General features: G+C 40.2%; 4 protein-coding genes across 12 annotated transcripts; 1 reads left to right on the top strand and 3 right to left on the bottom strand.

The window, feature by feature from the left end:
• Positions 1 to 297: 297 nt before the first annotated feature.
• On the bottom strand, positions 298 to 2,613 carry LOC115745399 (pentatricopeptide repeat-containing protein At1g77360, mitochondrial-like). Of its 3 annotated transcripts, XR_007199596.1 has the most exons (3): positions 881 to 2,613; positions 513 to 616; positions 298 to 482 (listed from the first exon to the last, which is right to left on the bottom strand). XR_007199596.1 is itself a non-coding variant. In XM_048284509.1 (2 exons), the coding sequence occupies exon 1, from the start codon at positions 2,493 to 2,495 to the stop codon at positions 909 to 911; it is 1,587 nt and encodes a 528-aa protein (XP_048140466.1). In that variant the 5' UTR covers positions 2,496 to 2,613; the 3' UTR covers positions 298 to 616; positions 881 to 908. The 3 variants fall into 3 exon arrangements, 1 of the variants encoding a protein (XP_048140466.1); XR_007199595.1 differs by having other exon boundaries at positions 513 to 2,612; XM_048284509.1 differs by having other exon boundaries at positions 298 to 616.
• Positions 2,614 to 8,432: 5,819 nt separating this feature from the next.
• Positions 8,433 to 15,349, top strand: LOC115745400 (protein PRRC2C-like). Of its 6 annotated transcripts, none has more exons than XM_048284503.1 (10): positions 8,433 to 8,793; positions 9,507 to 9,629; positions 9,805 to 9,927; positions 10,093 to 10,215; positions 10,884 to 11,000; positions 11,768 to 11,899; positions 12,932 to 13,194; positions 13,883 to 14,093; positions 14,149 to 14,548; positions 15,038 to 15,349. In XM_048284503.1, exons 1-10 carry the CDS (start codon positions 8,640 to 8,642, stop codon positions 15,096 to 15,098), a joined length of 1,707 nt encoding a protein of 568 aa, XP_048140460.1. In that variant the 5' UTR covers positions 8,433 to 8,639; the 3' UTR covers positions 15,099 to 15,349. The 6 variants fall into 6 exon arrangements, with proteins under 6 accessions (XP_048140460.1, XP_048140462.1, XP_048140465.1 ...); XM_048284505.1 differs by having other exon boundaries at positions 10,093 to 10,137; positions 10,914 to 11,000; XM_048284504.1 differs by having other exon boundaries at positions 8,435 to 8,793; positions 14,161 to 14,548.
• A 1,444-nt stretch (positions 15,350 to 16,793) lies between these two features.
• On the bottom strand, positions 16,794 to 17,387 carry LOC115745379 (leucine-rich repeat extensin-like protein 5). Its single transcript, XM_030680902.2, has 2 exons — positions 16,918 to 17,387; positions 16,794 to 16,809 (listed from the first exon to the last, which is right to left on the bottom strand). The coding sequence occupies exons 1-2, from the start codon at positions 17,385 to 17,387 to the stop codon at positions 16,794 to 16,796; spliced, it is 486 nt and encodes a 161-aa protein (XP_030536762.2).
• Positions 17,388 to 22,740: 5,353 nt separating this feature from the next.
• On the bottom strand, positions 22,741 to 24,388 carry LOC115745450 (uncharacterized protein At1g66480-like). 2 transcript variants are annotated; one of them, XM_030681005.2, is made up of 3 exons: positions 23,577 to 24,388; positions 22,997 to 23,108; positions 22,741 to 22,941 (listed from the first exon to the last, which is right to left on the bottom strand). In XM_030681005.2, exons 1-2 carry the CDS (start codon positions 24,204 to 24,206, stop codon positions 23,040 to 23,042), a joined length of 699 nt encoding a protein of 232 aa, XP_030536865.1. In that variant the 5' UTR covers positions 24,207 to 24,388; the 3' UTR covers positions 22,741 to 22,941; positions 22,997 to 23,039. The 2 variants fall into 2 exon arrangements, with proteins under 2 accessions (XP_030536865.1, XP_048140477.1); XM_048284520.1 differs by having other exon boundaries at positions 22,741 to 23,108.
• Positions 24,389 to 24,594: the final 206 nt, after the last annotated feature.

The raw sequence follows: 24,594 nt of genomic DNA on the forward strand, positions 1-24,594 counted from the left end.
CACAAGGCACCCAAGACTCGAGCGAACTGGGTTACGCATCTCTCTTTAATTGGAATGTCCGAGTACATATAGCTAAGCAGGCACATCTCCCCCTTTTGCTTTTCCAGACTGCATAGAAATTGTCAACAGCATCCAAAGACGATAATTCGCCGTAGTTTTTGCGTATGAATGATTTGAGAGACACCAGAAGACAGATGATGTGCATAGCAAGCGCAAACATAAAAATGTCATCGTCGCTTCAAAGTTCTGCATTTGGCATTCCTCACAACACAGACCATTTCATCAATGCAACTGAGCTTCTTGGCAACTAGTTGCTTCTTAATAATAGTCAAATCATGATATATCCAACAATCAACAAAACATGCAGCCTCCCGAAACATGAATCGACCTCTTACTCTATACAAAATGAAGAGTACATTACAGCCAAGAAGAAGTACAATCTTCCGACAAACAAGGGTCGTGTTGAGCTTCAAGAATACAAGCTCAACATTAGAGTACTCTAGCATAAAAACATGGTTGCCACGCAACATTCATAGATAGAGGAAAGAGGCTGCTGAATCTACTCGCCAAGAAATAAGCACCATTGCAAACACCAATATCCATTCATTGCCCAAAACTGCCAGAACATTCAGCATCCCAACTAGCTTTAGTGAGAAAAGTCTCTTCTCCAAATGAGGAGAAATGGGACATCGAAACAGTCTATTACTCAAAAAGCAGGATTTTTGGTTAACACAGATATCCAGATTAACATTGTCCATACAACCAAGGAGGATGGTTAATGCAACCAAGATGGTGAAGTGTGAATTAAGGACGGAAGAATTGGAGGCACAGAATATACAGTTGACTAGATTCAAAATAGGGCCAAAACTGAAATTGTCACCTCTAAACACGAAGACATGAACGAATTTTTAACCTCCACGAGGACTTCTCCTCATCCTCAAAAGTTCATCATACGCATGTAACTTTCTGGCCTTGGAAAGGCTATGTTTCAATTTCAACAGTGTGGAAGAGGACAATCTAATTCCTCTTTCAATGACATCCTCGGCATATTTGACTGCTTCAGGGAGCCTGTCAAGATCAAGAAGCCCCACAATCAAAGTATTTCCAGTCTCATCCAAATCGGACCTGTAGTATTCAACCATCCACCTCCAAACTTTCATAGCTGAGTGATGGTCTCCTGTATCTATAAAAATCCTGGCAGCTGCCTTACAATTGGCCACGCTTGGCACGCATTCATTTTTCACCATCTCCGTAAACACAATGGAGGCTTCCTTTAGTTTCCTACTTTGGATCAAGAACTGAAGCAAAATATTGTAAGTTCTATCGTCCGGAAATGCTCCATTGTAGACCATTTCATCCAACAGCCTCTCAGCCACATCTATGTGGTCGGTGTAACAATGTAAAGCTATCATTGAATTATACATTTCTGTATCTGGTCTACACCCAAGTCTTCCCACCATAGCTTCCCATATAAAGTTGGCTCCTTTGGGATCAGCATGCTTTATAAACTCCTCCAATGCGTTCCGAAAGAACTTCATACCTGGATAACACCGGTGATCACTCATCGTCCGGAAATATTTCAATGCTTCACATATCCCACTAGGACCCTTCAGCAAAGTACATAAAAATGAGCCATAGGCAGGCACGTTGGCGGGATCCCAACCGATTTCTCTCACCATCTCGGCGAAAGTTCGCCTAGCACCAGTCACATTCTGTTCATTCTCCCAACCCTCCAACAATATCGCATATGTATCGGGGTCCGGCCGAATCCTGTCCTTCACGTTTACTAAGAAGTCCACTGCATCCACAGTCTTACCGTCCCTACAAATCGCACTAATCAGCGAATTCAACGCTACAACATCAGGCGGCAAGCCGTATTGGCCCATCACTTCAAAAGTCATAATAGCTTCTTGCAAGCTACCAGCAAGCACGTAGCTACTAAAAACGGAAGCGAAAGTGGCAAGCGAAAGCAGCTCCTTTTTACGCATCGACTTCACAGCATCCCACATTGCATCAAACAGAGAGTGCTTACCCAACATGTCGACCACCAAATTCCAAGCGTACGGGCTGTGGTCGTCCTTGAGCTGGTGCCCGGACCACCTGAAGAACTTGACGGCGGAGCCCGGGAAGCCGTAGGACAACTTGAGCACCTCCTCGACATCTTCTTGCCGGACCCCAATGCCGGAATCTTCGAGGACCTTCTCGACGGTGAGGGAGGGGGTTTTGGCGATGATTTCGCACAAAGCCCTGATCTTGGGAGGCAAATCGGGGATGTCGAGGTATGAGTTGAAAGTTTGCGGCTTGCCCAGTTTTTGTTTAGAGGTGACACGGTCGGCTTGACGATGAGGACGGGGGCATGTGGGGGATTTTGATCTTGACCTTGAATTTAGAGCGATACGGCGCTTCTTGTCGAAGGGCGAACTTGATGGTGGCGGTGGGGAACGGGAACGAGCACGGTGGAAATCGCGGTACGGTCTCTTTCTGTCCCCGGCCATTGATCTCTTGGGTAGCTACGCAGATTGCAGAAGGTTAGGGCAACGGTAGGAAAGCCCTCATCGAGAAGATGAGCGCTGCTTGGGGGCGCAGCGAAGAAATCAGAGACATGCCGACTGCCCAGGCCGAAACATGGAGCCGACCAGGTCAATTTACAAACATAACCCCTGGGTTCCCTTGGAAGTGGAGGTGGCTACGGGCCAGTTTGGACTCGGAACCGCCCCGGGTCAAATCCGTAATCGGCCCGTTGACTGGGCCCGTCGGTTTCGAACCGAAACCGGCCCGTGCCATAGGGGCTGGTTACGGGTCCCCATTTCACTGAATCGGCAAACTAGCCAGTACAATACAAAAAAATAATAATAAATAAAATAAAAAAGGGGAACTTTTTTTCTCAAATTGTGATTGTTGCAACTTCTCCCCTTTTTTTCTTTCTTATTTAATTTATAAATTCTATCTAACTATTATAAATACCACTTTCCATCTTTCATTTTTTCTCACAATTTCTCTTAAATTTTCATTCTCTCAAATTCTCTCAATTCGCTTAATGCTCTCAATTTTCTGAATCTGCTTTCCGCTCAATTCTTTCAAAAAATAGCAAGTGGAAGTAGAAATAGTGACACAGAAAAAAAAAAAAAACAAGATGTGGGAATTCGATTATCCTCATGATCCTCGTGATTTTGCAGATTGGGAGATCGATGTTGATGATATTAACATTATTCCCAATGTGGAACACGTCCCAACGCAAGAAAGTATTCATCCTAATATCAGTATGAAAAAAAATGTCAACAATAAATGTGCCGAAATAAGAGGTTACATCCGACATATGGGAGCACTTCATGAAGAAGGAAAGATTTGATTTATGCCCAAAAAAGTATGGGGTAACTTGTCAACATTGTGGGGCAGCATACAAATATACAGGTGGACAAGGCTATGGAACATTCAAACGGTATCTTAGGGCGAAACATCCAACCCAAGCCGGAATTGACACCGAGCAATAATAAATTTCTGGGTACACTAATCCTAACACTCCTTTATTTCATTATAATGAAAAAACTTATAAAGAAGAATTAGCTAGATGTATTGTCGTTACCATTTAATTTTGGTGAAAATTTTGGTTTTAATCATTTTATACAAACCGCATGTACTCCACAATCAAAACCTATTTTGAGAAATAAACTTAAACGCCAAGTTTTTTATCTTTATAAAAGAGGAAAAAAACATTTACAAATTTTTTGTATGAATTTTAATGGACGTGTGCATATAGATAGAGACATTTAGAGTGATCTTTGGCAAACTCATTCTTATATGGGTATTACATGTCATTGGATAGATGACGATTGGAACATTCAAAAAAGAATTATTACATTTAGAGTTTTTGATGATATGCATATGACAAATAATATTTATAGAATAATTATACAAGTTTTAGAAGAATATTATTTGCTTAACAAAATTTTTTCAGTTGATTTTGATAATGCTGCGGCAAATACCGCTTCAATTTTCAAGTTAAAAAGATTTGTAAACCCACTTTTGGTGGATAATTTTTTCACATTACATGTGCTTGCCATGTTTTAAATGTATATGTACAAGATGGTTTAAAAACTCTTAATATTTTTCTCAATAATTCAATTTTTATCGAAACATCCCTACATTATGAAAGAATGGAGCAAATTTTGTGAAATGCATGGAAGAAAAGGAAATAAAATTTCATGAGATGTTCCAACTCGTTGGAATTCTACGAGTTGCTTAATCAATCTTTTGCATATAAAGATTTATTATGTGCATTTATTTCAGATAATATTTCTCAAATTAATTAATACCCACAAGAGTGAGATATTTGCAAAAAAAAAAATTAAATTTTTAAAATTTTTTGATGATGCAACTTATACTTTATCGAGTGTTTATTATCTTACTACGCATTTATTTTTAATAGAGTGTATTAATATTACTAGTGTTTTTAAAGAAAATGAAAAAGATGATCAATTAAGTCAAACTATTATAGCAATGCGAACAAAATAGCTACATTATTATACCGAAATTCCTCTTATTTATTTGGTTGCTACTTTTTTCGATCCACATATCAAATTAGATGGTTTAGGTGATTATTTGACTACATATTATGAACACGTTTGATTAAAATGGTAAATGTTAGAGCTATACAAACAGTAGTTGAAAACGCAACAGCAAAATTATATAATGAATTTTTTAGTAAATATAATCTATGTGATAATGGATTTTTCCAACCTAGCGACATACAAAGCGTGGACCTAGGTAAAATTAGTAGATGGCATAAACTTATGATGAATAGGCAAAAAATAAAATAAAATGGCGCAATAGGAAATATTTCTAAAATAGAGGCTTATTTAACTATTTCTTTTGAGTTTGGTGAATCCGAATACGGCACAGATTTCATAATTCTAGATTGGTGGAAAATGCATTCAACCCAATTCCTAATTATAGCTCTTATCTCACGATAGGTTTTAGCAATCCCTTGTTCAATAATTGCAGTTGAATAAGCATTTAGTGCTAGATACAACATTTTGGATGACCGATGTTCAAAATTAGCTTTGAATTCGGTGGAGGCTCAAGCTTGTGTCGATAATTTAACAAAAGCTTAATATCGAAAACAACAGATGAATCACAACAATGAAATCGAATTATTCGATGATGGAGATACCATCACCATGGGTACCGATATCGGAACGGGTGGTGACGATTGACGATGAGATAAGTATGAGGTAATCAAAGGTAAAAGAATTATATGGGATTCGATTCTTCTATCCCTAAGAAGATATGTAGGTGCTTAATGATAATTCATTAAGTTCAAGCCCATTTTTCCTCCCTTTTCCCCCGAAGTTTGATTATAATTTGTATTTGATAATTTATTATTTCATAATTTATAATTTATAATTTATTATATTATAATTCATTATTTAAAAATTAAATTTAAAAATGGGAACTAAAATGGGCGGTTCCATTTTCGATTTTGAACTAGAACCGGGCCTTAAACCGACTCGGAACCGCTAGTTCAAAACTAGAACTCGAATCGTCGATTCCCCCGTGGCCACTAATTAGAACCGCTAGTTCATGAACCGAAACCGGCCCGTGGCCATCACTACTTGGAAGTGATCGTTGAATTGCTACGACCGTAAAATTTTTGGAAGTTGAAATTACAAAACCCCATTAACTTTGAGAATAGGGATAAAGGCGTGAATCATCCATAAACCGTGTGGTCTAGTATATAATGTGATCTATGAATTTTTTAATTTGTTCAGTATGACTCTTAAATTTTAATCCAATGTGCAATACATTCTGTGGACTTTTAATTTATTCAATATTGTACATAAACTTTTTGTACATATTCAATTTAGTCCTTAAATATCGTCCTTCTATTTTTTTCAAGATCAAGGATAATATTGAACATTTTCCTGTGATTGTAACGACTAAATTGAACATTTACTAAAAATTCAGGGATCATACTGAACACTAAGTTAAAGTGCATGAACTATATTAAACAAATAAAAAGTTTAGAGACCACATTGCATATTGGATTAAAGTTCAATGGTCATTTGTGTCATTTCCCTTGTGAATAATACATATTCATTTCGAACTTTCAACTCTTACACGATATTCTTTAAATTTTCATTTTGTTATGGTCTTATTCTCTGTTATTTTTTTCGTTAGCACGTGTAATGCATGCGATTTTTAAGGGACAAAAATATATTTCCATCTCCTTTTTTTTTTATAAAGAAAAATTCTCATTTACCTTTGAATACAGTGAATAAAATTAAAAAATATTGAAGATGGGAAAAAAATTAAATTAACTAATAAATTACCAAGAAGAGGAAAAAAAATCAATAATAAACACAAATAACAACTCATGCATCTCAATGCCCACGGGAGTCTTGTCTCGGCCTTTATGATTATGACAAGGCCACCTCGTCCGAGTTGCCTCGAGTTGAATTTGCATTCACTTGACCTTTTCTTTTGCTTTGAATCATGCATTTATTGTATTTTTTTTTTTTGTATGACCAAACAGAAAATCTTGCATTTATTGTCATAAGATTTGCAGGATTAGGAATGAAAAATGAAAATATTGCGGGAAAGAAAATGATTATCTCAAAAAGAAAAAAAAAATGTATGGGTAACAAAAGCCTACGGTAAAAGTTCCTATAAAACTCCCCACCCCTAAATCTCCGGCTCGCAAAAATAGAGCGGCTCATAACCGATCTGGAATAGAGTACCGGCGGCTCTCTTCTTGTTCCATCGGTAACTTCTTTTACTCATATATTTTTTCTTACCAACATCTATTTAGTCGTGGTATTTGTAAAGTTGGTCTTGCTGTCGTAAGCGAAGAAAAAAAATGTTTGAACCCAACAATTAGATAGGCAAGATCTTGATTTGTTAATGCGGTATGATTATAAACTTTAGGAATTCTACGGATAGGTTCTTGACTTCTTATACGAGCTATATATTTTCAATCTTTTTCTTTTTTGGAAAATAAAAATTATTACATTGAGGTGGTGCATTGGATTCCCTTTTTCATTTTATCCAAAAAGACACAAATGGATTTTTTTTTTTCAATTTTAGCTTCGGGCCTCTTTGATATTAATTTTTGCTACAAATACTATTCATGCCCTTGGAAAGTAAACTTTTTTTTTAGCTCGGCTCTTTTGAAATGTAAAGGGGTGTGGCAAGAATAGAAGGTTGAGTTGGAAAGATTAAGGGAATATAGATTTGAACCAAGCAATAACTTTAAATTTCAATGACAATAGCCATACTTAAAAATAGACATGCATGTCCAATGTTTAGAGGGATTTTTGGAGGCTTTGGTGAGAGTGGTGGTTATGAAAATAGTTTGCTTTCATATCAATGAGAGCAAAGTTTGGCTTACATCGAAATTATTTATTAAAAAAATAATCAACAACTTGAAGGGACTGATAGCTCGTTAATAAAGTGATAAACAATACAATGTGCTATCAAGGGCCCTCACTAATTGATGAGGGTCGTTGATGCCAGTTACTGCCGCTTTGCTAAGTGGTGGGATTCGGAAATAAAGACAATTTTTCGGCTCAAACATATGATTGCCAGATGATTACACCTACAATTTAGGAATTTGTAACTTCTGATGGATAATCAAATAATAGTAGCTAGTGTCGGGAAATTATCTATGATTCCAAATTCATAATTATTTGTAAAATAAGCATCGACAATAAAATATAAATAATCACCTTGCCCTCATTGCATGTACTCTTGCTCAATCCATCACACAACAACACCTATTCTTGCAAATTTATGTTGACCTTTAACCTTCAATCCCATTATGCGAATTTTCAATTCTTTTAATTTCCAGCCTTTTACTTTTTTATTCTTTCCAAAGTCAACAAAGATTCCATTTTCCTTGAAAATCCATCAACTTAGAAAAAGATTCAATTTTTCTTAAAACTCCATCAACTTCATCTAAAATAATAGATTTTCACTTTTCGATAAAAACATTATCTTTTTTTGACAAAAAAATGGCAACATTTTCTTTACACTTATTTATTAAAAATACTTTTATTTGATAAACTCATGGTATAAAAAAAGGAATAATCATCACATAATCACAATCCATGCGCCGCCGACACATGTAACGATTGTCAATTTCGATTAAGGCAATTCGTTTCATCGCCAGATTAGGGTTTCCGCATTCGCGATCGCTTACGCTACGGAAGGCATTCTCGGAAAGTTTCTAAAAATGGATAAAAAAATTAACTTTCTTCCCTGGATTGATTAGATTCGCCTTCTTCGCCGTCCCCATCCTCTCCATCAATGATTCTCCATAAAAAAACAAAAAAAAAAACGTAGTGTTTCCCATAAATCTATTTTGGACCAAATCTCAAATTCCTGAAATTGGCCAGTCCAGGGTCACGTGCGCGTCAGTCAGTCATGAGGTCATCCTCTCCTCCACAGCGAGAGAGTGCACGTGAGAAGATAAATTCGTACCGTTTCGTCCCATTTTGCTGAGCTCGCTCTGGCAGTTACTACTCCCAAAAGCCTCTCTCGCCTCAACCGCCCTAACTTCGCCGTACCCGGAGCTCCTCCGCTGCTCGCCTTCGTCGTCAGCCGTTCCGTTCCAGCGACAGACCCTGAGCAAGGGAAGAGAAATGAGCGATCTTTGCCAGTTTCCTGGGCTGGAGCTTCCTCGCTCGGCTCCGGCTCCTGCTCCTGCTCCGGCTCCGGCGAAGGCTCCGGCTCCGGCTGCCGGTGCGATTTCTACTCTGGCTTCTGCTCTGTTTCGGGTCCCGTCGGCTTCTTCACGTAATTCTCTCTCTCTCTCTCTCGTTCGCGCGCGCGCTGAAAAATGCGCTCTGTGCTTGAAAAGACGCCTGTTGTCAAGTTTCGGTCCAGAGAAATGCATTGTTCGTGCGTTGGAGGACAAAATGACGCTGTGCTTGAAAAATGCTGCGAAATTTGTTTGATTGAATGAGATGACCTGGGAAGTTTTGACGGAAAAGAAAACCCTAAGTTAGAAAGCTCTTATTTTGAGTCCATTTTTCTGATGAACATCGAGTCCTTGTGCATTACCTTCGGTGATCAGGTTGTGTGAGAAGTTGGCGTTGGTAAATTGATTGATCGGTTTCTTTTGGCGAATTGGTTTGCCTCTGTTCTGGAATTTCAAATCGGTTGAGGTATATTTTGTAAACCAGGTATCTAAGAGTTGATTACAACGTTAGCAGACACGGGAGTTTCCGTTGATAGCTGTTGGTTGAAGATGTGGAGTTTCTTTGCAAAATACTTCTAAATTACCATTGCATAAACAGACAAGATTAAATGTCTCTTATTGTGGAGATGAACTTCGAGAGTAGATATGGTTACTACAGTTCCTCAGCTCATCCCCCATGGGAAAGGCTGCTCCTCTCATGCTATGATTACTTTTTTCCATGATCTGTAATGGAAAGCTGTAAAAAGTGCGGCACAGGCATCGTTTGTCTGTGCCTTTCAATATGACAGTTACCTATCTCGTTTTTCAGCTGTGCCTGTCAAAAAGGACAATCTCAGTCAATTTCCTCAATCGGGACTTCCTCTTGCTCAAGCCCTGGCTCCGACTTCATCTCGGGCTCCCATGCAAGCTCAGGGGTCTGACCCTTCTTTACGTAAGTCCTGCTAATGAACAGTGATTTATAATGAGATTTGCGATAGCATAACGTAATCAAGAACGATTGGCTGTCCTGATCTGTAACGGAAAGCTGTAAGAAGTGCGGCACAGGCATCGTTTGTCAGTGCCTTTCAATATGACAGAATATGACAGTTACCTATTTCGTTTTTCAGCTGTGCCTGTCAAAAAGGACAATCTCAGTCAATTTCCTCAATTGGGACTTCCTCTTGCTCAAGCCCTGGCTCCGACTTCATCTCGGGCTCCCATGCAAGCTCAGGCGTTTGAACCTTCTTCACGTAAGTCTTGCTGATGAACATTGATTTATAATGAGATTTGCGATGGCATAAAGTAATCAAGAACGATTGGCTGTCCTGATCCGTAACGGAAAGCTGTAAAAAGTGCGGCACAGGCATCGTTTGTCAATGCCTTTCAATATGACAGTTACCTATTTCGTTTTTCAGCTGTGCCTGTCAAAAAGGACAATCTCAGTCAATTTCCTGAATCGGGACTTCCTCTTGCTCAAGCCCTGGCTCCGACTTCATCTCGGGCTCCCATGCAAGCTCAGGTGCTTGAACCTTCTTCCCGTAAGTCTTGCTGATGAACATTGATTTATAATGAGATTTGCGATAACATAACGTAATCAAGAACGATTAGCTTCTGCACGCACTTAAGTGGGACTAATAATTTTATTCTGATTGAAAGGATATATTACTGTATATGTGGACTTTGAACAACTAAATTCAACAAGGGTTTATAATCTGGTTAGGATATATTAGAAATTTGCATTCATTACTTTTTTTTTTGGTCAAATTTGCATTCATTACTTGATTGACCAATTTGTTTAGGCAAAGGTGCTTGAAAGTTGTTTTGCCTTTTTTCTGGAATCTCAAATGTGGTTGAGGTATATATTCAAAACCTGATATATAAGTTGATTACAATGTTAGCAGAAACAAGGATAGTGCACATCTAATGTTTTGATCATAGCTGTTGGTTGATAGATGTGGAGTTTCTTTCCTAAATTACTTCTTACTTAACCATCCAAAAAACAAACAGGATAGCGTGTCTTTTGTCGTGGAGATGATATAGGGGGCTGGGTACGGTTCACGATAGTTCCTCATTTCATCCCCCAGTAGGAAAGGCTGTTCCTTACATGCTATGATTCCTTTTTCCAATGATTTGAAATGGAAGGCTGTAAAGTGTGTGTCACAGGCATCATTTTCCAATATTACAGTCACCTGTCTCGTTTTTTCAGCTATGCATGTCAGAACGGCCAATCTCAGTCAACTTCCTCATGCTGAGCCTGCTCAGGATATGGCTCCACCTTCATCTCAGTCTCCCATGCAAGCGCCAGTGTTCAAACCTTCTCCGCGTAAGTCTTGCTGACGAATATTGGTTTATAGTACGATTTGCGTTAGCATAACGTAATCAAGAACGATTAGCTTCTGCATGCACTTACATGGGACTAATAATTGTTATCCTGATTGAAAGGATATATTACTATGTATGTTGACTTTAAACCACTAGATTCTCCAATGGGTTATCATCTGATTAAATGTGAAGTTGGCATACATAAATTGATTGACCAATTTTTTTTTTTTGTGGCTAAAATGCTTAACAGTTAGTTTTTCTCTATACTGGATCATTTGAGATATAAATGGATAATGTGGTGTTAGAACTAAAAGTTGTACGTTATGTTTCTTTCTCCCAATTCTTTTTCATCAAGATTACACTATTTACGGCATACCTGATAATTGGCTACATAGGTTGGCTATGATTGCGGCAGAAATAAAGGACAGTGCATGTTTTTTTTTTTATTTTTCAAGATGATCTCCTAATCGTTTGGTCTGAAAATGTGGAATCTCTTGGCTAAGTATTTCTTACTATATCATTCCAAAAGCAAACAAGACAGGTGTTTATTTTTATTTTTATTTTTTATGGGGGAGGCTTGCTATCAATTCTATCAATGAAGAATAGGAGGGTGGACACTCTGGAGTACCCAATTCATCCCCCCATGTTATAGGCTGTTTGTCTCATGCTATGACTTTTTTACCCATGATCTAATATCAAATGTTGTAAAAAGTGCTAGAGAGCCCTTGTCTTTCAATATGACAGTCATTGTCTGTTGCATTTTTCCAGTTGTACCGGCCAGAATGGAAGATCTCAGTGAATTTTCTCAACCAGAACTTCCTTTAGCTATCCCTGCTCAGGCTCTAGTTCCAACTTCAACTCAAGATTCAGAGGAAACTCAGGTTTCCTGTGCTCCTCCTGGTAAATCTTGCCTTCTGTTTTGGTCTCTCATCTGATTTTACTTGTTCTTGGTAAAAAAATCAAGGTTAATAATCTTGTATAGCTTAAACATTTACCTAACTTTGGGCTTTGTCTCACTTTGCTCTCCATTGTTTCATTTTCTATGAATGTACCCTATGTATCCTGATTTCTACAGACCAAGTTTTTTCCGAATCGTACTGCATGGCCCACTGTGTTCACATAGGGTCAAAACTATGTTTTTTGACAATAGATCCATTCGAATAGTCGACATTTGGCCCATGACTTTTAATACTTTGTTTTCAAGAACTTTCTTACTAACTATTGGCTATGAATCTTATTGACTAGAACGATAATTAGAGGGAAAATTGAAGTAATTTTGAGGACAAATGTGACTCTATGTGGGAATAAATAGATATCTGAGGTGTTGTGACAAATTTTAGCAACTTTACAAATGATGGTTATTTGAGAGAAAATTGAAACGACTTTGTTAAATCTAAAAGGTGAACCGGGAAAAATGATGTAACAATTAGTAAAAAGAGACCAATCCATAGCTTCATATGTATGACTCGATACTCAGGGAAAGGGTCCTTTTTTTTATTTGATGTGTTTTGGATTCTTTCATCTACTTTGGAACGATAAATCTGACTTACTCGCAGAAAAAACTGAAAAATAAAAAAGAAATAAAAGATCTGCTACCTTTAGAGGTGGTAACATGCTTTTCGAGAAATTTTACTGCCCTGCTTGATGTGTCACATCCTTGTATCCCCATATATCCAGAAACGACTTCTAATTTGGCATTTACTTTAGTATGACCTTCCTATGAAGTGAAAAGGTTTGTGGTTGCTAGTTGTCAGTTGAGTGTAGAACCTGACATTTATTCTCTTTTTCACTCATGTTACCAAATGGTCAAAAAGGACCGTCAAAATCCTGAAAATGGATGATGCTACTAGACAGTGGGCAAAAGACTAGTGATGTCTGTATCATTAATAACCAAAAAGCAGACCTTATCTATGACATATGTAATTTATTCAGGTGTTCCGGAGCATATGATGTACAAAAATCGGTTGCAGGAGTATACGCAGAAGTTAATGGTGCATTTTCCTATTTACAATACTATTAATGAAGGGTCCCAACATGCCCCGAAATATAGGTCAACGGTATTCGTAGATGGGAAAAGCTTCACATCTCCCGACACATTTCCCCAAAAAAAGGAAGCTGAGCAAAATGTTGCTCAAATTGCATTGGATCTTTTGTCGCAGAAGATGAAGGATGAAGGCTGTCCTCTCATCCATGAGGTTTGAGAATTCTTTACCTATTGCTGCTATCTTGATATACATTGCGAGCGATTCACTTGAATTGTTAGTTAGCATATGTTGTATAGTTGAAATGTTGGAAATCTTTATCTTTGAGTTACGGCCATATTGTTATCTTGCAAGTGGATATCTTGAGGAAACCTTGAACTGAACCAACATATCATTTGAGACCTTGCTATGACCGTACATCAGGCGGATTTCTCTGCAATTTCTACTCATTAATATTGTCTTATAAAAGCTAATCACAAGAACGTGCCTTTCTATGGTTGATGATATAATTATCCTTCTATGTGCATGTCCAGAGGAGGTCAACATTTGATTCTCATTATCTAAATGTTCTTGTCATGTTGTCATGTTCCTGGTGTCTTGTCTGATCTTTAGATTGATTTTCCTGGTATTGTTTCTATCGAATGACTGGCAGTTATTATCGACTATTTGGAACCACTAAATCCATTGAGGAATATGAAGATAGGAGGTATGAAGGTGCCACTTGGGTGCTAACTTAGATAATAAGACACTAGGAAGTAGTCTTCAATATTTTACAATCTGTTTCAACCAATAGCAACTAGAAAACAAGATTTTTGCTTCACACTCACAATGCTATATTTTGATTCTTGATTCATCCTTCTGTTTTTTTAACTAATTCACTGGTTGTTTCATTACTGCACAGGATGCAATTTTTTGCAAGTCCATTCTTAATGAATATGCAGCCAAGATGAACTTGGAAATGCCCAATTACACAACTATTCAGCCACAAGGGGCAGTTCCAGTTTTTGCATCTTCTTTGGTATTCAATGGTGTAACTTACACCGGCGGCGTTGGTAAAAGCAAAAAGGAGGCTGAACAATTGGCAGCTCGTACTGCCATTCAATCCCTATATGGTATGCCAGTTTTTACACTTTATTTTGAATGATTCTACCCATTCAACTAATAAAGGATGTAATGCAGCTGATAGCGAGTCGAAAATGGTTCTTTTGAGGACGATCAAGTCTAAGTGCAAACTTTATGCTGCATACCGGGAGCCCAAGTATTCATGTCCTGTTGGAGCGAATGTGGGAGGCAATTCTGAAATCTCAAATACCGAGCATAAAGAAGCTTTAGCTTCCGGGCCAGCTGATTATATTCTTGGTCGTGCTATTCCCGAGGCATGCTCAGAGGTACCTAAAGCACATCATTTGTTCCAAATACCAAGACCAGTGGCTACTGCAGTAGGGAATCCCTTGATTTCCTTTGTTCCTTCGAGTACCGAACAGCAGCCTATTGCTGCTACTAGTTCTGGTAAAAAGCGACGCAAGAACAAGAAGAAGGCCAATAAGAAACCGCGTGTTGATCCTCAGTAGGTTCTACTCTTTACTTCTAAAATCCTTCTTTTAAACCATATTAACTGAGCTTTTGTCATCGTATAGGGTGGCTACTTTTCTTTGAACTTTGTTTCCTTAGTTTCCTAGATGTGTGCTATATAAGTGTCAATTAATATGCATACTAATGATAATTTTCAGGAGGATATCTTTAAAGACACCTTTACTCCTGTTACCATTTCCTCTTTAACAGATCGGTGAAAAATCTTGGAATATTTTTTTACTGCTTCCTAATAAAATCTTTCTCAATAAAAATAGTCGACCACCTTGTTGGACACTTGTGCGGTGACCGTGAGCGATGAATTGTTGCTGGACAAAGTGTTAATGTTTGCTTTTGCAGTTTTTGGGTTGACGTCTCCACTTATGTCGGTCAAAATGCATGTGATGCATGCTTGTCTGCCTGCGTTTCTTCCTGTTTTAGAAGTTGGATCATTCATTCTGTTGCCTAATATTCGTAGTCTTTGCAGGTTACCCAATGCTGTGATGATGCCTTCTGACCAAGCCCCGCCTTGTTCTGTTGCACAGTAGATGGAACAAATGTATGAGCTTTCTAGTTAGACATTAGCTTTCGAGGCTTGGCACCGGGGCCCTCTCTCTCTTTTGAGCCGTATACGTACTTCTTTGCGATGTAGCCCTAAATGCAGGATTTTGTAATGTCATATTGGATGGGAGGTCCATGTGTATATAATGGTGAGCGGTAAGGCCAATCCTCCAATGCCTGTTCAGTTAGAGGAATTTGTGCTTTTTGAATTTGTTTGGTTCCATAGCTGTTTTTCTAATTTTTATGTGTTATGTGATTATGATATTGTATAGGTATATACCAATAGCCGTTACTTTATTGAGGCATGATTTTGAATTAGGAACGAGAAATGACCTTTTCAATATCCCCAAGGCTGAATGGCTTTTGACAGAGGTCAAAGTTAACCACAAGATTTGCGTACCCGACTTACAGGGAGCTCATAACCAACTTTCTAACAGTCAATCTGAATCCGTCTTTCTTAACTAGTAAAAATTAGTGTACAGAGGTTCTTCAACTGATTAAGAAACAAACGTATTATTGTAACGGGCGTCAGCTTCAAAACCTCTTAAAAGTTTCTAATGTCCGAGTGACGATGTTCTCAGAATATCTTGCTATGGAAGAGAATTTCTTTGCATCGGGTTTCATTTGTATTGCCAAGTTATGTTATAGGCATCATCGTCGTCACCTCGAGGTCGGAGGACTCAGGTCCTGGAGCAATCGGGACAAAATGCAAAAATGGGTGCGCACCAGTCCAAATCCTAGTTCCTCCGTGGAAGATAGATGTCCGGGTCTCTTAATACATTTCACTGTCCCTCGAATCTCGACCGCTCACGCTTCTTCACAATTCGCAGTTTACGCATCAACATATAAGCAGCCACAGGAGTCATACGACTCGCCTCAGGATCGGTTTCATCCAACAATAATGAGACCGCAGGACATCGAGAGCATTGGGTCCATAAATTTTTCAGACTTTCAACTTTTGATGAACTCGTTACAATCGGACGAGATCAGAAGCTCTCAGAGGTCAGAAGGAGGTGATTGTGTTTGAAATATGAATCCCCCACCCACCTATTTCGTCTGCTTGCACTTTGCTTTCTAATAACGTAAGCTAACCACCTGATTCTAGGTGATAATAATGAATGCGGTTTGGTATGTTGATCTCATGGCCTGGTTCACTCCCCAAAGTTGACCTGGAATCTCCCCTCTGTTGGCAATTTGTTGCACTCCATATTTGCTCGTTCGGTTCGGTAGAATATTTTATTCGTGAAGAGAAGACAACCAGAGGAAGTTCAGAGAACCAGGAAAACCGCGGATTGCAGATTGAATTATCTGAAGAAGAAGAAACCAATTCTGCTGACATTTCGAGAACGCCATGACATTAATTTGATTCGAGAAAAACAGTTCAAAACTATATGTCCTGGTCTTCTTCTGATTTTTTTTTTTTTACTCGAAAGACCCCTGTTTTCTTTGCTTTTCCTCAGCATTGAGGTTTTTGTAATTTTTTTTTTTCCTGAATTGACATGATTAAGCGCTTCTTCTTCACATAATGCAGCTAAAACAGGCTACCGAGTTCTCTTCCCTGATGATTTGCAGCAAGAATTAATCCCAAAGAACTAAACAAGGTCCCTAATTCACAACAGAACACAGCATTTTGTAACTTTGAACCTATATAAAAATTTGAACTTTTGAGGGCCAGGATCCTATTACTTTCTGGGCATCCTGCCACATTGCTACACAGGAGAAATAGCAGCAACTTTGAGGCGAAAGAGCACAACATTGTCATTATAACTAGGTAGAGACCATAATGTAGCTGCAAAAACTACTCACCCGAAGAGAGCTAAGCTCACGATCATCAGCAGAAGAGAGAGAACCACGACCCAGGATCGCGTGCGGCGCATTTCCGACGAAGAGTTTGGCACCAGAGGGTGCTTGTAGTACCATGGATAGTAAGGCAACATGGGATCAGGAGGGGGAGGTGCATTGCCCAGGTACCACGGCGGCGGAAAATAGTACGGAAAGTACCCGCCAGGCGGTGCTGGATAGACCATGGAAGGCGGCGGGTAGACCTCAGTAGGTGGCGGCGGCGGCGGAGCCGGCAGAGATGGCGGCAGCGGCTGCGGGTACATTGTGGGCGTCGTTGGAGGCGGGAGACAAGGATAGGGGCAGTCGCTAGGCGGCGGCTGCGAAATCGTCACTATAGCTTGTCCGTGCACCATGGCTCGCGGCGATGCAGCGAATACAAGCATAACCAGGGCATACGCACATGCACCGCGACCATTTCTTATGGCGCTTGCCATTTCTGTGTAGCTACTGACTTCACCTGAGAGGGAGAAACGAAAGGGCCGAACACAACTCAAAAGACTTAAATAGATGAAAATGGGGGAGTTCTGGAGGAGGTCCCAACTCTCTCTCTCTCTCTCTCTCCGAACAACTTTTGTCTTCTACATGAACAAATTAAACAAATGAAGGGTCACATTGTATTATTCCTCTGTGTGGGTTTCCAAGGCACGAGAATGCCAAATGAAGAAGAGAAAATCGTTGCAAAATCAGAAGATCCATCGTTTTAAAAAGAACGAGGACGAATTATTCACATTTCATTTTATGATTAGAGGCGAATACAATAAATCGAGACATAATTGGGGCTTTTGCAAAGCTTTTTTTTATTTTTTCCCACAAAGGAAACCTCTAGGTCTTAGGTGCTACCCCCATTTGCCTAAAGGGTCCATCATCTATAGGTTGGGAACATCGGCCAACTTTCGCTTTCTCAGCCACTGCCCTAAATTAGGACAAACCTTTATACTAAAAGTAACGTAGGCGTGCCCTAGAATTCTGTCCATTATTTCCCATAAGTAGGAGTGAAGCTCACATGTTGCTCAATTCCTGTCCTTTTATGGATTAACATAAGCCCAAATTGGATTGGGACGACACTTCAACTACTACCCTTTGGGTTCAAAAGGGCAAACTTATTTTTCCCTCAATTTCTACCAACTCCTAGAATTTCCGAGATTAAAGAATTGTATGAATATAATCCGGTCATAGCAACAACTTAAAAAAACAAAGAAACATTAGTGGGACCAGAGATCATTAAGTATGAGTCCAAACATTGTCTCAAGCTTTGTTCGTCGAAGAAGTTTATTCCTTGACGACGATGAGGTCTTTGGTGATGTTTCTCATGAATTGTATAGGAGTCCCTGTCAGTCACGAATGATGATTACCAACAAGATAATAAAACATGACGTAAACTCGGCATGAATTTACTCAAGAGATATTCGAACTTGATGCAATGCGGCTTTGATCGAAAGTGACATCAATCCACATTCGATATGAACACGACATGCAAACTCGAATTGACAACACTATTATCGCTGCCAAGTATGTCAAAATTTGACCCAAAAGGAAAAAAGCTAAGTTTCGCAAATCATCAATGTTTCGAAAATCCACCCAAAGTACAAAAAATGAGCAACAATCATCTGTAGGGCTAAGTAATAAGTTGACGAATTATTATTGCTAATTTTATTTTCCATTTCCTTAAGAGTGTCCTGCTCCCTATTTATACCTTTAATTTAATAAAAAAAAGAGTCACCGAAATAACACGTAGGAAAATCCTGACAAACCTCGAACTATTGACCTTTCTGGGTGCACTTTATGGTTCATCTTGAGTGGCACATTGAGTAAATTTAATGTCGTAATTATGAGAATTGGCAACGAAAAAATTGTTGTAATGAGACGGTTCGGGAGTGACATGTGTTATGATAAATGGGGTTAGGGACGAATTAACTTTTCTGAGTGACGTGTCCTTTTTCCCCCCCGGGGCATAACCGTACTATATTATGCGAAGTAATATTAAGTGATACCCAATAATGGGGCTACAAATTCTATACAAATTTCCATAAAAAATTACCTAATCAGTCATAAATGTATTATCTGGATGCTAATTCAGTCATAAATTTTTCAATTGTGCCAATTTAGTCCTAAACCTTTTTGTGTGAAATTTCAATGTAATGCTTTCAATTTTTCGTCGAAAATCTCTAATGTAGCTGTCCAGTTTAGGGGTGAACAAAAAAAACGGCTGAACCAGGGACCAATGGTTCGGTTCCCGATTTTAGAGGGATCTGATCCGGTTCTCGGTTCCTAAAATTGGAACTCATGACCGGGCGGTTCGATTCTTGGTTCTAGAGCCCAAGACCGGCAAGACCGGATCGGTCTTTTTTTTTTTTATAGATTTTTTTAAATGTAAACCTAATGTTCTTGTTTAGGCTTAGGGTTTGCTTTGCTTCACTTCAGGCGCATACCTCTTTTCTTGCCTCTCCAGTCTTCATTTCTCTCGTGACTCGCAAGTCCTAGTAGCCGATCTTGTCTCTATGCCTCACCCTAGGAGCCCGACCGCTCAACCTTCGTCTCTCATGCGTGCGTTCGCCTCCGCTTGATGCCTTCGGCATCCCTCAACTCGTTCGGTCCCATCTCACGCGTGAGCCTCTCGCTCGGCTCACTCGGTCCCTCTTGCCCGCATCGAATTTCTCTTGCTCGACGCCTCTCGCTTAATATCTCAGCTCAAGTCTAAACTCTCGCCTCCCTCTCTCGCTCTATTTTAGCCGATCGAGGCCGCAATCGCGTCTCGTCAAGGTAAATGTTCAATGCTCTATTTTCTTAGCCCCTGTTGAGATTTTAACGTTATAGGTGCATAATTTTTTCCGGTCTAGTTCTCGATTCCGAGAGTGGCTGGTCCGATCCACGATTCCGAAAAATGGGAATCAAGACCACCGGTTCGGTTTTCGATTTTTGATGGGAACCGGACCGGACCGGGAACCGCTCACCTCTAGTCTAGTCATATTTGACGTGTGGGCGTGCATGACAATACTTACGGAGTAGAAATCCATTTAGTAATGCAACTTATGGAGCAGAAACTCATTTGATTACACAACTTCATTTTATACTTTTGGAGTAGTTTTTTGCTCCATAAGTAGTTTTGGAACCATTTGAAGAAGTAAAAAAAATATTATTTTTCTCCAGTAGTAGAACAATCAATTTCTACTCGGAAGAAGCAGAAGTATAAGAATCAACTTCCGGGCTAGAAGTTGATTTCTAGAGCAGAAGTGTTACCGTGCGCGCGAAGCACCGGCACATTAGCAATTTTCGTTAAAAATTAACCGAAAATATTGCATTAGAATTTTGCGCAATAGTTTATGACTAAATTGACAAAATTAAAAAGTTAGCACCGAATTGATAACCGTATAATAGTTTTAGAATTGATGGGACAATTTCTCCCAATTTTTTTAGTTCAAAATAGAGGGGAATACGTTCTTAGGTCCCATCCACTGCATAAACAGGTTTCTTAGTTGACTTCCATGTGATGAATGCATTGATCGAGCATTTACGAATATGCCTTCGCTAGTAAGAGTTGGGATGGTTTGGTGTAAGAATCTGACGACCTAAACTTGCAAATTTCTCGGGACTTCATTGTACTAGCTCTGGTGCAATAAGATGCCCTAGAAAAGGATTCATATTACCTAATTTAGCCGAAGCCTCAAGATGTTGACAGCTAGAAATTGCAAAAAATAATACATGTCTGTTCAGCATGCAAATGTATAGTCGGCTATCGACGAACAAAGGGGCGACCTTGAAGTCCGTGGTCTAACCGACTTCGTAGTAATACAACCGAAACCTTGTCCGTGAGGAGGTCGCCGTTTTCGACTACCTTGATCTATAGATGGACGGTCTTCGTTCCTCCAAATCGGAGGTAGATACCGTCTCAATGGACCTCGACCTTAATGTCGATATGCAAGATTGGCCCGTGAAATGTGCAGATGTTGGTGATACATAAGTAAAATTCGTGGGATACATTAGCGTCGATTGTGGCAACAGATGAACGAAAACCATCGATGGATTCAATGCCAAGGACAGGATGGTTGGGGGTGGTTTGGTCTATGGGCCAGATCGTGGAGTTTGGTGGGCAACCCGGTGACATCTCCAAGACCCGAAGCCCAGATTAGAACACCAGTAATGCTTTTAGTGGGGGAAGTACGTTGAAGATTACGGTAAGTAAACAGGAAAAGTATCAAAGTCCTAAAATTATTGTATTAGTGTTAATTTAGTTATAAATATTTTAATTAGTCCAATTTAGTCCTAAATATTTTTACATTGATATCAATTAAGTCCATCGAAGTTGCGAGACGTGAACGCCGGTCGTCTTATGTGGCACGATCGGCATTGACTGCCGTGGACATTCTTAATAATACCTTAAAATTTTTAATAATTTTTTTCCTTTTTTTTTGGGTATATTTCCCGTAGGTAAACTGTATAATTCTATGATCTCGCTACCACCGGCTGAGGAGGTGCTGTGGACGAGTGTCTGGATCTCCATCCGACACCGGCGCCACGTGTGCTCCCACACTGTCCGTGAGGACGACACGCAGCAGCATGGGTCCCACCCTATCTCTCCCAAGTCAAAGCAGAGAGTTTTCTAGGGTTGGAACCAGGACTGTGAGGGAGGGGTTCGCAAGGACAAGGGAGCAGACACGAGAGTGCGGATCGCGATGCTGGACCTGGTTAGGCTCCTGGACTTCGTGGCGCAAGCCGTGGTCATCATCTTCTGCTCCCCATGGATCCTCAACCTGGCCATCACCCCCACGTTCCTCGGGGTTCACTACTATCTGCCGTGATCGGCGCGAGGTTCCGTCGGTCCGACAAGACGTTAGCGCCTCGGCTCGTCCCGAATCGTCGTGCTTTCAATCTTAAGCCTCGGTCGTGTTATGGCTGCTGATGTTGTCGGTGGTATTGCCCGTTTTTGGCGGATGCATTGTGGATTGACGTTTCGATCCTACGTCAAGTTGATACTATCCATGAGTATTCCTGGTTTGATCATCTGTTCTTTGATTATCCTGTAGATGTGATCGTCTTTTATAACCAATTGTAGATTTGGATGTGCGATTTAGAAATTAGTGTTAAAAAAAAGAAAAACAGGATTGATGGATGTATTATATTATACCGTGCCAATCTTCTTATTTTTCTTGAGCTTTTTCCGTTTTCGCCTTACAAAATCTTAGGAGACCTCATTCGCTTAGGACCGATGGGTTACATGACAAGTGCACAATCGACTTTGTTAGTCTAAATTAAATATGGGTCATAAATTCATTTCTTAAGCCAGTATGATGTATTGAGTTAGTTGTGTGGATTAATTATATTTACTAAATAATTAGAATATAAGTATTAAATAGATCTTAAATATGCCATAAACAAAATTATAATTTATTTAGATTCAATCTCTCTTTATGGTTTTTCCTTCATCCTTTCTCATTTATTTTGCGCTCACTCGTTCCGCATTCTCAACTCAATTTAACTATGAGTTTTTTTTTATTTGATTAAATATGAAAGTGTTTTGAAGAATACAAATCGAGTATGGATCACTAGAATGCAATAAATGAGTCATAAACAAGTTAAATGTATATTTAAGTCGGATTATTTATGGCTGGACACAAGCTTGATGCGACAGAATTCATTTGACGAGCTTATGCTCAACAGTTCTTATGCCGTCACAAAGGCTGCCAATAAAGCGCAGCATTAAGTTTGATCCTATGTGCCCACTGGGTGCTATTTCTTGAATATTGGGACTATACTTTTGCAGTACTCTTTTGGTATAACACAACCGTGAAAAACAAAAAGGCTTCGTAGTGAAACTCTGCCGTACATATCGGCTATAGACGCTTGGATATGCAACGCAACTACTTGCATCACGGAGTCAACCTTTTGACTACCAACATCAAAGCTACTGAAAAAAAACATAATTCAAAGTCGACTAGTGAAAAGGGGAGAAGAGGACTCGGACGCGGAGTCGAATCTCCGGAACGGGGCCCCTTTAGGAGCTGCTCAACCGCCCCCGGAAATATGCGCTTTCGAAACACGGTGTCTCCCTCCGTCCTTGACATCCTTGCGCCCGTTTGCGCGTATCGATCTTACGACGACCCGGGTTGAATTTCTGGACGGATCTCTCCTCCTTCCGTCGGATTGAATCTCACCCTCCTCTGCAAAATTTATGCAATAAAGTGTTGAGACGGCTTGCAAGCATGAAGATTCTTGCTGGAATGAGTATCAACACACCCTCGTCCGCAGTTATCTCGCAATAGTGCCGGCTTCGCAGAGGATCATTTTGTCGATTCAAATTACCAACCGAGCCACGTAAATCGAGCACCCTATGGCGAATCAGTCATATATAGACTAGATAGAAGATTAATGCGGCAAAAAGATTGGCTTATCCAATGATTCTCGATAAATTTGGACTGAACATTAGAGTAACTCTAGAACTTGATTGAACTTTTGCATTTATTTAGGACTTCGACAACGAACGGGCAAAACTTCTGGTGTCCAAGTTATCCATTTCAATCATCCATATGATTTTGAAGTAAGATTCACTATTCTAGTATTACTTACACTAATTCTTAAACTCCTGTGAAGTTGTCATAAATTGGAATTAATTTGAGAGGGGGATTTACCTCGGGCAACTTGATGCTGCTGCTTTTTTCTCTAGTGCCACCGTGACCATGCGTCCAATTCGACCCGCCTTGTCGCAACACATTCTCATCACCGTAGCACAAGCTCACGATCCTCTCCGCCACCTCCGTCTCGTCCCTGCTCTCCTCCACCAGCCTTGCCATCTCCGCCCTCGTCAGCCTCATCTTCACCGTCAACGGCCCCCCGCCTCCGCCGCCTCCTCCTTGCTGCGGCGGCTGCCTGTGGCCCTCCGGCCCCCGGCTCGGCGGTGGCCTGGCGAGCGAGAGGTCGGACGCAGCCCTCCGCGACAGCATCAGGCACTCGAGCCGGTCCTTGGCGCTCATCTGGATGGCCGCGGACCGGACCCGCCTCGGGAACTTGTTCTCCTCCTCCTCCTCCGGGAACTTGGGCAGCTCGACAAGGAAATACACCCGCTTGGGCTTGAGCTCTTGCTGGGGCTCAAGCGGCTTCGCGCGGATGCCGTAATGCCTGACGGCCTCGGAGTCCATCAGGACGTGGCCCGGGTAGTCCTTCACGACGTCGCCGACCCTAACCGGGGTCGCCAATTTGAAGGTGTCGCCGTTTATCTTCATCACTTTCGCCCTCCTCTTCCCTCCCAAACTGTTTCCCATCTCCCTGAGACAACAATACTACGCGTAATCTACTAGAGATCAAGTGATAAGATATTGAGGGGGCGTTAAAACAAGTGTGAATCCGAAAGGGACTCGCGAGATTCCAACGGACCGTCACTAACTTTCTACGACTTTGAAGCTTGAACTTGTTCACACGGGGAGCATTGGGATGAGGGAAAGTCTGAAAAAAAAAGGAGGAAAGGGACCATGCCAATCCAAACTTATCCCAACTTTAAAGCATTTCCCACTAGGAGCCAAAAGGGGTTTGTCATGATTATAAATATATTCCTTTTACACACACTATTTTTAGTGTGTACAGCCCCTTTGGGGAGGCAAGATTGTGACGCAATGGTGATGAAATTGAAAAGTATTTTTGTATGCTAATGTT

Source organism: Rhodamnia argentea, chromosome 8 (genome assembly GCF_020921035.1).
Source record: "Rhodamnia argentea isolate NSW1041297 chromosome 8, ASM2092103v1, whole genome shotgun sequence".
NCBI classification, from domain to species: domain Eukaryota; kingdom Viridiplantae; phylum Streptophyta; class Magnoliopsida; order Myrtales; family Myrtaceae; genus Rhodamnia; species Rhodamnia argentea.

Coding starts and splice junctions, on each gene's coding strand:
- LOC115745399 (XM_048284509.1), bottom strand. CDS start 2,495: ATGGCCGGGGACAGAAAGAGACCGTACCGCGATTTCCACCGTGCTCGT.
- LOC115745400 (XM_048284503.1), top strand. CDS start 8,640: ATGAGCGATCTTTGCCAGTTTCCTGGGCTGGAGCTTCCTCGCTCGGCT. Junction 9,928..10,092: donor GGCGTTTGAACCTTCTTCAC/GTAAGTCTTGCT, acceptor TTCGTTTTTCAG/CTGTGCCTGTCAAAAAGGAC. Junction 13,195..13,882: donor GCTGTCCTCTCATCCATGAG/GTTTGAGAATTC, acceptor ATTACTGCACAG/GATGCAATTTTTTGCAAGTC.
- LOC115745379 (XM_030680902.2), bottom strand. CDS start 17,387: ATGGCAAGCGCCATAAGAAATGGTCGCGGTGCATGTGCGTATGCCCTG.
- LOC115745450 (XM_030681005.2), bottom strand. CDS start 24,206: ATGGGAAACAGTTTGGGAGGGAAGAGGAGGGCGAAAGTGATGAAGATA. Junction 23,109..23,576: donor GCAGCATCAAGTTGCCCGAG/GTAAATCCCCCT, acceptor TAAATTTTGCAG/AGGAGGGTGAGATTCAATCC.